Source organism: Trichoderma camerunense (assembly GCF_050948025.1).
Source record: "Trichoderma camerunense strain CBS 138272 chromosome Unknown V8C40scaffold_26, whole genome shotgun sequence".
Classification (NCBI taxonomy): domain Eukaryota; kingdom Fungi; phylum Ascomycota; class Sordariomycetes; order Hypocreales; family Hypocreaceae; genus Trichoderma; species Trichoderma camerunense.
Window position 1 is genome coordinate 43,409 of NW_028145344.1, and position 13,959 is coordinate 57,367.

Here is a 13,959-nt window from a genome sequence, read left to right on the forward strand (position 1 = left end):
CCGTGAATCCCGCTTCGGCCCCGTCCCCCCTTGCGCCGCTAAGCCCCTTTGGGCCCATCGAAGCCGCACAACCAGCAACCCGCAATATGCGAAATCTTTCCCTTCCAGCCCCACCATCTCGAACTTCCAGTCGACAATCCTCCTCCCCTCACCGAATTCCAACCTCAAATCCCCCTCAAAATCCAGCCCAAGATGAACGGCGAAGATCCCGCGGAACGGCCCGATTACATCACCACCGTCATCAATGGCCTCGAGCGCTACAACCCCGAGGCCGTTGGTACGCTCGAGAGCTACCTCCAGGAGCAGTGCGACCAGAAGTTTGCCGACTGCAATGCGAACCGGACGCTGTTGAAACTGTGAGTTGGCCTTGTTGTTGTCAAGTTTGAGCTTTTCTTGTTGTCTCGTGCTTTGTGCGAGAATCGCCCGGCCTTGTTTCCCCTGTTCTGCTATTCTCTGTCCCATCTATATGATGACCGTTTTTGTAAACGTTTCCTATTACCTGAGACTGGGCCTAAACAACCCAGTCACTTGAAGTCAACTTTAGTGGTGTCTGAAAAGATGAAGATGGAGAACAGAATCACCTCTTACTTTTGTTTATTCGTTCTTGTCGCTTGCCAGCGCATGAAAGTATACAGCGATGCTAATCAAAGCCCGCCCAAAAACTACAGCTACCAGCTCAACCCCGACCGCATGAAGGATGAGGTCGTCACCAACATCCTCGTCAAGGCCATGACCCAATTCCCCTCGTCCCAATTCACCCTCGCCCTCCACCTCATCAACCCCTCCGCCGCCTCCACCGGCGAGCTCCACGAGGCCATCACCAAGCTCCGATCCCTCAACTCCCAGCTCCAGGGCGCCCAGTACGCCGACTTCTGGGCCGACCTCGACGGCGACGACCTGTGCGCCGACCTCATCGCCGACATCTCCGGCTTCGAGGACCTCGTCCGCGAGCGCATCGCCACCCTCGTCTCACATGCTTTCCGCGAAATCAAGCTCTCACACATGGTCTCATGGCTCGGCTTCAACGAGGACAAGACCCGCAAGTTCCTCACCGAGGTCGCTGGCTGGACCATTGACGACGACGGCAACGTCAAGATTCCTTCCAACCCCGACAACGAGGCCAAGAAGTCTGAGATTCGTGAGGATGTCAATGTCGATCAGTTCGCGAGAGTGATTAGACGGTCTTGGGAGGAAACTGTATAAATGCTGCCACACACACGGAGAGAGAGAGGAGAGAGAAGTGAAAGGCGACAACCATGGGGAGATAGAAGGCGTTGATTAAACCAGTATTTGCTTATACAGGGAGCAGAGTGACAAATGGATATGTCGACGGAACCCGTGATGCGGAATGAAAACAAAAATCACTGGCATTATTGGTGCGGGGTCCCAAAAACTCAGGCGTTTAATAGGAAACAAACAACTGTTTAATTAAAAAAAAGCGAATACAAGATCAAGTCATGTATAGAAACCGGGCTATCTGTTTGGGCATCACATCTACATTCTATTCGCGCTCTCCTATTTGATATCATAAACTCATCGAGGCTTTTTGTAATCCTCTTACAATATTTTTTGTCTAACCACAAGGAAACCACAAGGAAACCTCCCTGACAAACCATTATTTCTCTTTTGACAGCTCCTCCCACTGGACACCTGCCCACTCCTCCAAATAACCCGCCTCTTCCACGGCAGTATGTCTCAGAGAACAATCTCTCTCGCAAACACCAACGATAATCGTCCCCCACTCCATGCCATCAAGGCTCAAATCGTCCTCTTCCAGCTCCGTAATAGCATTCGGCGTCAGCTGTACCTCAAACGTCCTCCGTCCACCGCAGTTAGGACACCCTGGCATCGTCCGCTTGGTCAACAGCTCGCCAACCTCATCCGTCTTAGAATACAGCAACGGAACACCACTAAACTCATACCGAATACACTGCTCCGGGTTCTGAGCCATCCGGTCTGCGAATTTCTGAAAAGTAGCATCCATAGCGGATTCGAACGCCTCGCGATCAAGAGCAGAAGGTTCCGGGGCGTCGGCATCGGCAATAGTCACGTTGGCCGGCAGTTTCGTCGATGTAGGATCGAGAGTCTCGTAGTCGGCGTCGGCAAGGTAGAGGGTCGGGTACGGTGCTGGCTGCGCAGCTTTTTCCGGCCAAGGCTCAGCAGGAGGAGGAGGCCCCGTAGGTGTAGTGTTGAGTGCCAGAGTTTCGGCAAACGTCTTGGAGAGGTTTGTTGTTGAAGTAGCAGCAGCTGGCGTCTCAGCGGGCTTCTCAGCCGGAGCAGCAGCAGCAGGTTTAGCAGGCTGACTTGAAAACGGGTTGGACGAAGCAGAACTGAAAGGATTGCTCGACCCCGAGCTAAACGGATTTGCGCTGCCGCTGGAGAACGGATTCCCACCAGAAGCCCCCAAAGGCTTCGCTCCAAACAGCGATTCTCCAAGACCAGGCCCATCCTGCTTCTTCTCCTCCGGCTTGCTCTTCGCCTCGGGCTTCTTCTTCTCCTCAACCTGCGCTGTCGTCGTCTCGGCACCGTCCTTCCAAACTCTCACGCCTCTCAGCGCGCGAACGCTGCCAGCTTTTCGTCGACATGTTGCCCTGCGACAGGCGAATACATATAGCCGTCGCTCGTGGGATGGGAATTTCTCCGGGAGCTCGCCGTTCAGCTGCAGAAGCAGGGCCATCATGTCTTTGCAGACTTTACATCTTGCCAGTGCCGCTGACGGTGGTTTATCTGCATCGAGCCAATCCTAATCACCCATCTCATTTAGCATACTCTCGTCTCGCAAAGCTTTAGCGCAAAGCAATTCATTGTAAAGAGCAAAAGCGACATACCGGAGTGCCTCCCAGTTTGCTTATCGTGTCCTCTTCAGCCTCCTTGGAAGCATATCCAAGAAGGACATTTGTCTCTGTAAACTCGCCGTCCGAGGAGTCGGAAGCGTAATCTGCCATTGTCGCAAAACTGCCTGCAGGCTGGAGGCTTGTGATTTTGGTTTGATGTACCTATTTCAACGATGGTGGGGTCAAGATTTTTTTTTAGGTGGAAGATAATCTGGCGGCGGGGCTTATCAGCGGTACAGGCTCTACCTAATCCAGTATCATGAAAATGACCACCTACAATGAGACAAGGAAATGGATATAAACCACAAACACGCAGCTTTATTAAAATGCAATAGTAGATAAATGGCAGTGCCTAGATATTTTGAGCCTGTTCCGGGATGATTTTTGTCTACCACTAGTCTAAACAATAGATTCAATTCATTACATGCCTTCCTCAGGGCCGTCCATTCCAGGGCCCGGTCCTGCAGCTCTGCCCATCTGTCGAGCCTTCAACAGCTCGTCGCAAAGCAGCAGGTTGGACGCAATGCCTGAGCTTGACGCAATGCAATTTCTCAGGACTCTAAACGAGTCAAAGACACCCTCCAGCTCGGGATCCATCGGCTCTCCAGTCTCCAGGTTCAAGCCAACGGTCTGGCCCTCAGCATACTCGTCTTGCAGGGCAGCAACTGTGATTTGAGTGTTAGTCTTGTACTCTCATATTGTGAATCTGTATCTTGGTATCAACTTACGGGCATCTTGAACGTCGTGTCCAGCGTTGGCAGCAAGGGTCTTGGGGATGATGAGAAGAGCATCGGCAAAAGCCTCCACACCCCACTTGGCCTTGCCCTTGACCGTCTTGGAAAAGGCATCGCTCTTGAGGTGGGCAGCACAGGCAACCTGGAAAGCACCAGCACCGGGAACGACGCTCTTGTCAACAATCATGTTGTAGACGCTTCTTAGGCCATCTCTGACAGCATCCGTAACTTGGGCAATGGTGTGCTGGTTAGGTCCCTTGATCAAGACGGTGACAGACTTGGGGTCTTTGACCTCCTCGACGAAGGTGTACTTTTCCTCGCCCAGTGTCTGCTCGTAAACGAGGCCAGCCCAGCCGAGAACATCGGGTGTTAGGTCGTCAACGCTGTTCTGAGCAATGCCGCCGCAGATGAGCTGAAGTCTCTCCATGTTCCTTCTCTTCGCTCGTCGCAGAGCCAGGATGCCGTTCTTGGCCAGGACGTCTAGGGAGAGAGGGTCAATGCCCTTCTGGTTGATGATGGCAAAGCTCTTCGTTCCGTCATCACCGCACACCTGCTTCTTCAGCTCAACAATCTTCTTGAGCTTGGCATCGATGAACCGACGCTCACTCTCAACAAGCTTGTCTCGCTGCTCAGCGCTTGAGTAGAAGAAGCCAGAGTTGATCTCGGTCTTTTCATACTCCAAGCTGACGTTCATTGTCAGGATGTAGCAGTTCTCCAGTCTCTTGGGCATATCGGGATGTCTGGCACCGTGGTCCAACGCCAATCCACGGATGAGCTGCGTGTCTGAGGCGGTACGGTGCTGCATCTTCATAATCTCCACCATGTGCAGATCGGGCTTGGCAGGGGCCTGGTAGATGGCCAGCACGGCATCGACGATATCGGGGGTAAGCTTGGCTGCTAATGTCGCGTTGAGCTTCGTGGCAAGGGATGTTCGGGCAACGTTCAGCAACAGTTCGCGGTCGACCTCCTTGGCCAGCTTGAAGGAGTCCAGGAACTAGCAACAGTCAGACACAACTCATGAATTGGCAAGCGTTTCGTATTCACCTTGAGAGCCTCAGCCTTGGCAATCTCGAAGCCGTCGGTGATGATGCGAGGGTGGAGTCCTTCCGAGATGTATCGGTCTGCCTGCTTCAACAGCTCTCCCACCAACAGCACCACGGACGTTGTGCCATCACCGCAGATATCGTCCTGGGCAGTCGCCGCTCGAGCAATCATGACGGCAGTCGGGTTTTGGATTTGCATTTCTCGCAGCAGGACGTTTCCATCCTTGGTAAGCTTGATCTGTTGACGGGCGAGGGTTGGTTAGGAATAGGGGGTCGGTCACTGAGGGGTAGTAAATTGGGCATCGCGTACCTGTCCGGCGCCGTCGACGAGCCTGCAACGCTGTTAGCACTGGTGATATACCGGAGATGAAGCCGTTTGCCTTACATTTTGATCGTGCCTCGCGGTCCGAGGTTGGACTTGAGCACATCTTGCAGTCCCTCGCCAGCGCTGATGTTGACCCTCAGAGCTTCACCCCTCCTCTGCACCTTGGTTAGACCGACGACAGCTCACGGACAGCAGACAAAGGACACACGCACTCGGGACTCGGCCTTTGGGTTGAGAAGTTGTGCCGCAGACATCTTGATGGCTCTGAGCTCGCCGGATCGATTATAAATCTCGTGGGCTCCGTGGTGGCAGTATCGTGCTTTCGACAAGCTTCCCTCTGCCTGGCACCGACCCGCAATCAGAGTGGTGGGCTGGGTACTTTTTTCTGCCTTGTCCGGGCCAAAGGCGGTGTGGTGGGGGTTTGAGTGGCAGTTTCGACGTGTGTCTCTGGACTCTGTATTAGCAAGCCACTTCACTCACTCCGCCCAATTGCGGGCTACCCACTCTTTTGACACGGTGTATGCCTTTGGCGAAGATGAAGCAGATTTCCAAAAATTGAAGGAAAAGAAAACAATTGTATATGATTAATTCAAGAAAAATTGGGATATAGATTGGTGGCTATGTACACAATTGGTAAGACAGCCCTGACCTTTGATCCTGGTGCTCCCCCGCCAAAAAGTATATTGCCATCACAACTCCCTATCACCAAAAGCCCCTTTTCATCCATTTATACAAGGATACAAGGCAAGACTACACATTTGATCTCATTAGAGACAAGGGAAATAACCACTCAAGAAAGTGTCACCATATGCTACAGCTACTGGTTCTCCTTCTAGCTCACTATACTACACATCTATGCACTTATGCACTCCCTCTTGTGCTGCTTCCAGTCTTGCCGCTGACACTCTGTCGAGCAGTAGCTAATCTTCATACATCCCTTGCACTTCTTCAGCTTCAGCCCGTCCAATTGTTCCGTCTTCCCACATGTGTTACATTGCTCAGTCTCGTCAGATGATTCTTTCACCACCAACTTCTTCTCATTGATGACTGGCTCAACAAAGGGGACTGAGTACATCGGGCTGATTGCAATCCGCACAGCGTACTCTGCTGCCTTCTCCCAATAAGGCAACCCAACAAAGTCATTCGGTAGCTGTCCATTGCCACATGAGCAGAGCCATTGTTTCCCATGCTCAAAACTCAGCGGTACGGTTGCGCCGTCCTTTTTGTATTCGCAATTTGGAAGATGGTTCCAAGTACGGCATCGCTCTACTAAAGACGGTATAGTCTTTTTCCAAAGAGCCAGTTCCTCATCGTTGACTATCATCGTGCAACCTCCCATTGGATCCAGTTCGTATAGGAATGTCCTCAACGAGTCGGATTCCAACATTTTCAACGAAAAAGGGATGATGGCGGCGTCCAACACCACGGATGCCGTGTCGCCATCCAACCGTAATGCCGATACTAGAATAACTGCCTGGATACCGCCCTTTTCTGGGTGCTTGATAAAAATTAGGCCTGTTTGACTTCCTTGTACGCCAGAGGAAACCATAAACATGGTAAATAGGGATTCCTTGAAATTGACGCGCACATCTGCTGCAATTCCCGATGTACCCACTCCATCTCTAAGCTGCCTCTCCTTTACGGAGAATTGCAGAGATGTTAGTGTCGTCAACCATGACAAACGCCCTTTTTCCTTCAAGTCAATGATAGGCAAATTATCAAGGTTGAGGTGTGGCATATTAATAGCCACGGGAAGACCGCGAGGCGCAAGCACAGTAGGGGAAACGAAATCACCCAAGACCTTGCTCTGCTTTGGATCTGCCAGAGGAGCAATCACCTCAATGTATCCAGATGTACGAGCGATACGAGTTTTGCTGCCGATGCTTGTCACGGGAATTGGATATCTGAGCGGGCAGATCAACTCTTTCTTACCAAATACGACGTTGATAGTAAAGGGATCACCCTGTTGTAATTCGATAGGTGCCTTATTCTGCAACAGTTTTTGGCCCATCTTGGAGGAAATCTGCAAGTGCGCAGTTAAATATTCGATGGCTTTTTTATTCGACGGCAATTCGGCCATCAGTGTCAAAGAGCCCTCGCTGCCCGACCTGGCAACATCATCTTTCAATGGTTTTGTGCCACCACTCGATACCTTGTGCGCTGTTGTGCCTGGCATAAGTTTGGATACGAACACTTTCGTTGTATCTGACAATGCTGCTTCATAAACCGTACTCGACATGCCCAACATGATGGTCATAAGAGCGGTACTAGAAGAAGCCGTAGTTAGGTCTAGGCCAACCAAGCTCGTTACTGGTTCCTCCACCAGCGCAGCTGTAGGCACCAAAAAGGTCGCTACCAGGGGCGATGTTCCTGACCAACAGAGCTCATCTTCTTCTATGCTCACGATTGCATCTCCCGAAGCAATGTCACCTGTTGTCGCAACTCGGCCAAAAACAACATGAACATCGTCAAACACGTCGAGTCTCTTCTTAGAACTGCCGCCGCTAGACTTCAGGGTGCCTACCAAGGTTGGAACCGGGGCTGTCGGCTGAGGTTGAGAAAATAATTTGGCAAAGGCATCTCGAGGGACAACCAAGGTAACAGCAACTATGGGTGGGAGATGCTTCCATTCACTAAGAGGCCCTTGGCGAGGTATCGTCGCTACGACGTCATCAATTGTATTTGTGGTCTGGAGAGTAGAGAGAGATAGCTGGAGGCGAAAGTCTTGTGCCTGTTTTGCAGTCATGGTCAGACTCCTTTCTTCCTCTATGCTCTTCAGCAAGCCGCTGAGCACTGCATTCCAATCAGTCTTCACTCGGCCCTGGATGACTTTGAGTAAAGCAGTGAAGCTTCCGCGATGGAAACGGGGATAGCTGTGCAGGACCCTTCCACCAGAGGGCTCATGGTGACCATCATCCATCTCGTTTGCAAACATCTCAGAATACATCTGAAATAGAATCTCGCTGACGTCTTTGGCTTTCATGTGCAGCTTGGGTCGCTCCATGTCATAACCACCAAATTGGTCGTCACGCTTCCATGCTAGACGAACATGAAACTGAGTCTGTGTCGTGTCTCCAGCTTTGCCCATCGCCGATATAAAGATCTCATCCACGTGAGATTCAGCCTTTGCATTTGTCCAGGCATGCAAAGGGGTAAGACCCAACAACAGAGATACTGTAGACGATGGGCCGTGTAACACCTGGTCAAGAGACTGTTTCCCAGATTTGCGATTGTCCAGGAGCTGCTCCGTATAAAGTGTTGCCCAAGGTGTGGCTTTTAGTAGGGGTGCTGTAGATACGAGAATATTCAAGACTTCAAAGTGATCCGATAAGTTGGAAGTGTCGATGGCGTCGAATTTGGTCGGCGCACTACCACCACGCCCATATGATGCCTTGTCCAAGCGGAGGACTTTTGAATCCCACAGACGCCTGTACCAGTTCGCAGATGCTTCGTCGGCTGCATCAGAATATTGGAGAGTATGGCTAAATGCGAAAGCGTCGGAAATGACAAGGCGGACACACACGCTGTCCCTTAAGTTTCTGAAAGCTTGAGCCCATGCAAAGAACTGTACCCTAGCTGCTGCAGCAACTTTATACTTCTCGTCATCAACATGAGGCTTCAGGGGAGAATTCGCTGGCAAATCTGTGAATGCAGTTGCGAGGTGGAAGCTGAGCAAGGGGTCATTGCCATAGTGGAAAAGTTCCCAGTCGGAGAGCAGGCCAACCAGCATAGGATTCGGTATCCTGGCAGTTTTCCTTTGAATCATTGCGACTCCCGTTTTCCAGTAGTGTTGGAAGTTTTCGGGCAAGGCAAACTTAGATGTAAGAGCGAGGGGGGCAGCTGATCGCATCCCTGTTAGAATCATAGAGCCCTCCTCTATGACTCCCTTGGATAGGGCGAGGCTCGCTGATAGCTTGGTAGCTTGCTTGCCTCTGTCATCTTTTTCTGCTGCGCCAAGAATGCGCTGGAGAGAGTCGCGAACATCACGCAGGGTATCCTCATCGCAAATTTTGATGACTGAGCCAAACGGGCTAGTGGTGAAAGAGTCGAGCGATTCCAGCATGGGAATCATTGACTTAACATGGCGAACAAGGCGCTCTACGGTCTGTTCGTCCAAGTACATGTGGTAGTATATGTCCCAGAGTGCCTCGCTGTTGATGACTTCCCCATCAGCCAATATCATGGTCAGGAAGACTAGGTTCCGTGCTATCACGTAGTTAGGATAAGCTGCTTATAAAACACAATCCTTGTAGGATTTCAGCATTGCCAAACTAACCAATGATATTTTCGTCAATATCACAGCATGTAAAGTCCAGTTTTCTGTCAGCTAAAAGGCAAAGAAACTGTCAGCCCGGATGCAACTTGGTCTACATAGAATGAGTAATGCTTGAACTCACGAAGTCCCCGCTGCACATAGGAAGTGTACAAAACATTCCTCAAATCACCGCAGCCAAGTGAAAGTAAGCTCGCATCTTGGCCATGGGGGATGCTTCGTGCCAAATTCGTTGCAGGCGTGTTCCCGATGGCGTACAGCCATCGATATCGGTAGGCAACGGTAGGCGTCAACATTTTTGAAAGATCAACGCATCACCGGCAAGAGCAAAAAAAAGTGTCCAATATGGTAAATGAATGCAATATTTAACGAGCAAAGAGCGTCAAAATTTAGTGATCAAAGCCTCTAGCAGAGTGTGAAGCTGGCGGAAAGAAAAGAAAACTGAGGGCGGGGAGGTCCAAGTATGTGTACTGTGAGAAATAGGGTAGCAGCTAAAAGGCACCTGTGCAGCCTTATCTGCCAGAATTTGTCCAACTGTCGAGACGTCATTAGCATCACACCGCCGGCAGAAAAAACTAAACATGTCCTGCATTTAATTTAATTATTGGATGTACGACAGCACGATGCCCCAATCATCTTCCATCAGATGCAGCCACAAATTCTCTTATTCGACATGCGGTGAAGGAGACAGACAGCTCAACTCTTCTCACTCGAGCGGCGACCAGCGAGTTGCCTATGGACTGGCTGCGGGCAAGAAGATTGGATGAACAATGGCAGAGTCGAGCAACATCGAATCAGCATCACAGGGAACACATCACAGAGGCAATCGCTATACTTCCACAATATCCAGGCTCATTCGTACTCTAGTGTCCCTAGGTAAATATCCTCAAAACTCCGAACAAATAGCCAAAGAGGGACCCGGTGCCGGATTCCCGTGGAGGAGCCTCGTTTCCAAGCATCAAACGCGTTGTAACATGACAGCATATCCAGACAAAGGAAAAAATACAATCCCCCAATTTTAATCCCCAAACCCATTCCTCCCCCGTATTGTACAATTGAACTGACACCATAGTTCCAACATGGCCAGCTGTGGTTCTTACACAGCAAATTAAGGCCATTGGGGTGTCGATAGAAACCTTATAACGCAAGGAAAAGAAAATAAATTATCCCGATCATCAGACTCGGTTCAGATTAAGGCGTCATCGTAATATCGACTCGACATATATAAGACAAGTTCGGAATTATATCATGGCGCAAGTGGGTATATTCGACAGATTGAGCATCTCATCAAAAGTAGTAGCCGTTGTCGTTGAGCATGCTGACGGCTACACCGTTGAACTCGTCGAATTTGGGCATCATCATCAAGCTCTGGTCACGATCCAGCGGGATGAAACTGTCGTCGTTGGTGAACTGGCGAAGTAGATCGTCTTCCTGTTCGCTGATGCTCAGGGGCAAAGGTGCGCCCATTGTTGTTAAGCCCATCATCATGCCGCCGGCGGGGAAGCTGACGACTTCATCGCCCGTTGTTGATGTGGCGGGATCCAGCTCGAAGAAATGAGAGGGCGGCGATGACGATGACTGAGAGAGACCGGGCGGCGTGTTGTAGTGGCCTGGTGTGCTCTTTCCGGGCGAAGAAGGATGTGAAGCCCTCTCCATGATTGCTTCCGGGGATACATATGAGTGCACACTGGCTTCTGAAGTTGAAGGAGATGCGACGACGGTGCTGTTAACTGGTGGATTGGGTAGGCTGGGCATCGGGGCCGACGAGACCGAGCGCGGCGGTTCAGCTTCACGTTCGATTTCAATATCCAGCACCTCATCCAGCACATCGAGTTCATAACCGGGAGAGCCAACGTTGGAGATGTCCGAATAGCCCGAAAACGAAGAGATGGAGCTGATGGACATGTTTTTCTTCCTGGTCTTTGCGGATTTCTCAAGTCGCGCGTCCAATTCCGGACGATTCTTCTTAGGCCGTCCTCGCTTCACGCTCTTCCTCACAATGCCATCAAAGGCGCCGACGCACATGCCCCGCTGACGGTGTCTCGTGAGAGCATCATGTCGCGCAAACTTGTTGCCGCAGTCGCAAGGGTACGGCTTGATTCCGGTGTGAATCTTGGCGTGTCTCTTGAGGTCGTGCTGCCGAACGAAGCACTTCATGCAGGCTGGGCACTGGTACTGGCGGTCGTTGAGATGTGTCTGGACGTGGGACTTGATGTTCTCTTTGCGGCCAAACTGCTTGCCGCAGTCGTCGAACAGACAAGTCCACTTGCCGTCTGTCGTCTCGGGTCCCTGGATGAACTGGGCAATCTCTTCGACAGTGACCCCTGTCTCGGTTCGCGTCTCATCGATATTGATATCGGCGATGCTGGCCGCGCTCGCGATGCTGGCCGCTGACTCGGTGCGACGATGGCGATTAGGGCGATCGGCAGGAGAATTCTGCGCGCCGTAGCTGTGATTGAGCCGAGGCTGCGGCGGCTGAGCAGTATATCCGCTGCCAGCTACGGGCATCATCTGTGATCCTTCTAGCTTTGTCATTGGGTGAGGCATCCAATTATCAGCAGAAACATTGTCAATGCGCCCTGGTAACTTAGCTGATTCATACTTCATATTGTTCATGTTCATATAGTGCGATGTCTGCATGGGTATAGCGTTCAAGGGCTTGTCGCTTGGAAAGGCGCTTGGGCAGGTTGTGCCTGTAGCAGCTGAGAGGCTCGGCTCGGCTTGCTGTCGCATTTCATCAAACATGTGCGTACGGATACCAAAGGCAAAATTGCTCCAGTGACAAACGGTGAAGTTGGTGAAGAATGAATGGATTCCAGATCCAAGTTCAAGGGCCAGCTGAGCTGCAGTAATGGTTCCCAGGAGCTCAAGTATGGGATGGGATGCCGTCGCCACGGCAACGCGCCAGCGCAAACGTCTCCACCAATAGCCCGCGTCTATCAGGCTAGATGTGGCAGCTTAAAACAACCGGGCAATATTGAGACAAGTCCAGGAACAAAGAAAAGAGCTGCTGTGTGGCGATGCCGTCCGTGTTGACTCCCGTGGTCCGCAGTTGGGCCAAGGATGGATGAGTTGTCCGCCCATCACTGGCTTTCCCATGCTCATGTCCATGTCGCTACTCCATATCTTCATGTACACATCTCTCGCTTACCTCTCTATGAACGTGAGATTGATGCATGTGAACTACAGCATTACTTCTTATGAAAGTCCAAAAAGAAAGCACCTACTGGAACATGGCTCTGGCATACTCGTACCGTACTCTACAGCATCTAGTCTATGACGGCGGTGATAGATTGATTCCCCTTAGCAGGAGACTTCGAGGGACGCCATGTTTCACGTCGAGATCGATATCTTACCCAGGTGGTAGCCAGAGTGTCTGTGTTTTCACACCCATGCATCCCTTGCAAGTACAAGTACAAGCGCAAGACATGGATATCTCCCAAGGCTGTGCCAAGCAAGCACCAATTGCTTCCTCAGCGCTTGTTTCGTGACCGAGCACATGCAATCCGCCCGCACTATTCGCTCTAGACAATGTACCGGTACCTCGTACTCGGTGTTTTCTCATTAAAACGGCCCTATGACTACCTTGATAGCAGCTGACGCGCACCATGGCAACGCAGATTGCGCCCATAACATTGGATGCGATCGTGCTAAGCGCTATGGCTTTTTATAGTAATATTTATCGACGTCACCAAGGCTGCCCGAAGCGGAAATTACTCGCCGGGCAATCTCGCTCCAGGGCTTGGTGTCCTCAGCAATAACAAACAAGCTGAGGCCAATCAATGGGCCAAGTTAAATGAGGGCCGACTCGTGAGCAAAAAAAAGTACCAGACGCAGACATGAGTACAGTAGTGCCGCGGCTGAGGGAGTAAATATTATCATTTGAGCAGGCCACTAAGACGACGTAGCGGCCATCCATCTTGGGGGGACCATCAACATTACTGCATTAGAACAAGATGAAGACGGCATCTAGACGCCATTCGGGCGGGACGGGAGCGAAGTGGCTGGCTGGAACACGCCACTGTTGAGCCACTGCCGGCTCGTGGATTGGACTGACAGATGGAAGAGGACCAACTACTGCCAGCTACTGCACATGCAAGATGCTGATGATACGATACGATGCATTCCATCCTGGGGTGTCTTCCCCGCTTGCTCACGTCGGAAAGCCTTGCCTGGGCGACGGACCAAGGAGGGACATACCCAGCTAGTAGGACGGCTAACTGCTGCTACGACATGACACCGCTCCCAACAAGCTGGTACATCCATACCTAGATACGGAGTGCAGAGCGCCGTATGGAGAATAGAGATGTGCTGCTAGAGCATACAGTAGCATAGGTAGGGAGATGGCGCCCATGTTGCTGCATTCTAGCTGCAGGCCTCACCTACATGAAAAAAATGGAGTATCCCGGTCTTTGAGCTAGGTCTAGCTACCTGACATGGAGCTTGACCGCGGCATCTGGCGGGAAGAAGAGAAGATGCGATGACTCCACAAAGCTTGAATGATGTTTAAGATACAGTACAGTATGTGGTCATAGAGAGACAGGCGCCAGGCAGGCGGCAGATGGAAAAGAAACAAGACTCGTATCATTCGACGGTTGACCAGGAGAATACGCATTGGGAAACCCCGGAGAGCAGCGTCCAACATGTACTCAGACAGTATTACAGAATGAGACACAGAACCAAATAGTTGATTGCGTTTGGCTAGTAGGAATAAATCAGAGACAGTATGAGTGCGATTCATAGATCTTAG

The 13,959-nt window shown here is 51.1% G+C and overlaps 5 protein-coding genes across 5 annotated transcripts; 1 reads left to right on the top strand and 4 right to left on the bottom strand.

Moving 5' to 3' along the window:
* Positions 1-131: 131 nt before the first annotated feature.
* Positions 132-1,661, top strand: V8C40DRAFT_257765 (armadillo-type protein). The gene is made up of 2 exons (XM_083218572.1): positions 132-354; positions 667-1,661. The coding sequence occupies exons 1-2, from the start codon at positions 193-195 to the stop codon at positions 1,201-1,203; spliced, it is 699 nt and encodes a 232-aa protein (XP_083067725.1). The 5' UTR covers positions 132-192; the 3' UTR covers positions 1,204-1,661.
* V8C40DRAFT_257766 (small subunit rRNA maturation protein TSR4) lies at positions 1,423-3,015 on the bottom strand. Its single transcript, XM_083218573.1, has 2 exons — positions 2,829-3,015; positions 1,423-2,743 (listed from the first exon to the last, which is right to left on the bottom strand). Exons 1-2 carry the CDS (start codon positions 2,943-2,945, stop codon positions 1,616-1,618), a joined length of 1,245 nt encoding a protein of 414 aa, XP_083067726.1. The 5' UTR covers positions 2,946-3,015; the 3' UTR covers positions 1,423-1,615.
* Positions 3,016-3,132: 117 nt separating this feature from the next.
* On the bottom strand, positions 3,133-5,300 carry V8C40DRAFT_257767 (chaperonin-containing T-complex subunit CCT6 domain-containing protein). The gene is made up of 6 exons (XM_083218574.1): positions 5,149-5,300; positions 4,997-5,091; positions 4,922-4,943; positions 4,613-4,849; positions 3,563-4,562; positions 3,133-3,499 (listed from the first exon to the last, which is right to left on the bottom strand). The coding sequence occupies exons 1-6, from the start codon at positions 5,188-5,190 to the stop codon at positions 3,255-3,257; spliced, it is 1,641 nt and encodes a 546-aa protein (XP_083067727.1). The 5' UTR covers positions 5,191-5,300; the 3' UTR covers positions 3,133-3,254.
* Positions 5,301-5,633: 333 nt separating this feature from the next.
* V8C40DRAFT_257771 (uncharacterized protein) lies at positions 5,634-9,785 on the bottom strand. The gene is made up of 3 exons (XM_083218575.1): positions 9,334-9,785; positions 9,213-9,263; positions 5,634-9,142 (listed from the first exon to the last, which is right to left on the bottom strand). Exons 1-3 carry the CDS (start codon positions 9,503-9,505, stop codon positions 5,790-5,792), a joined length of 3,576 nt encoding a protein of 1,191 aa, XP_083067728.1. The 5' UTR covers positions 9,506-9,785; the 3' UTR covers positions 5,634-5,789.
* A 261-nt stretch (positions 9,786-10,046) lies between these two features.
* On the bottom strand, positions 10,047-12,097 carry V8C40DRAFT_257776 (C2H2-type zinc finger protein). Its single transcript, XM_083218576.1, has one exon. It carries the CDS (start codon positions 11,952-11,954, stop codon positions 10,497-10,499), a length of 1,458 nt encoding a protein of 485 aa, XP_083067729.1. The 5' UTR covers positions 11,955-12,097; the 3' UTR covers positions 10,047-10,496.
* Between the last annotated feature and the right edge of the window lie 1,862 nt (positions 12,098-13,959).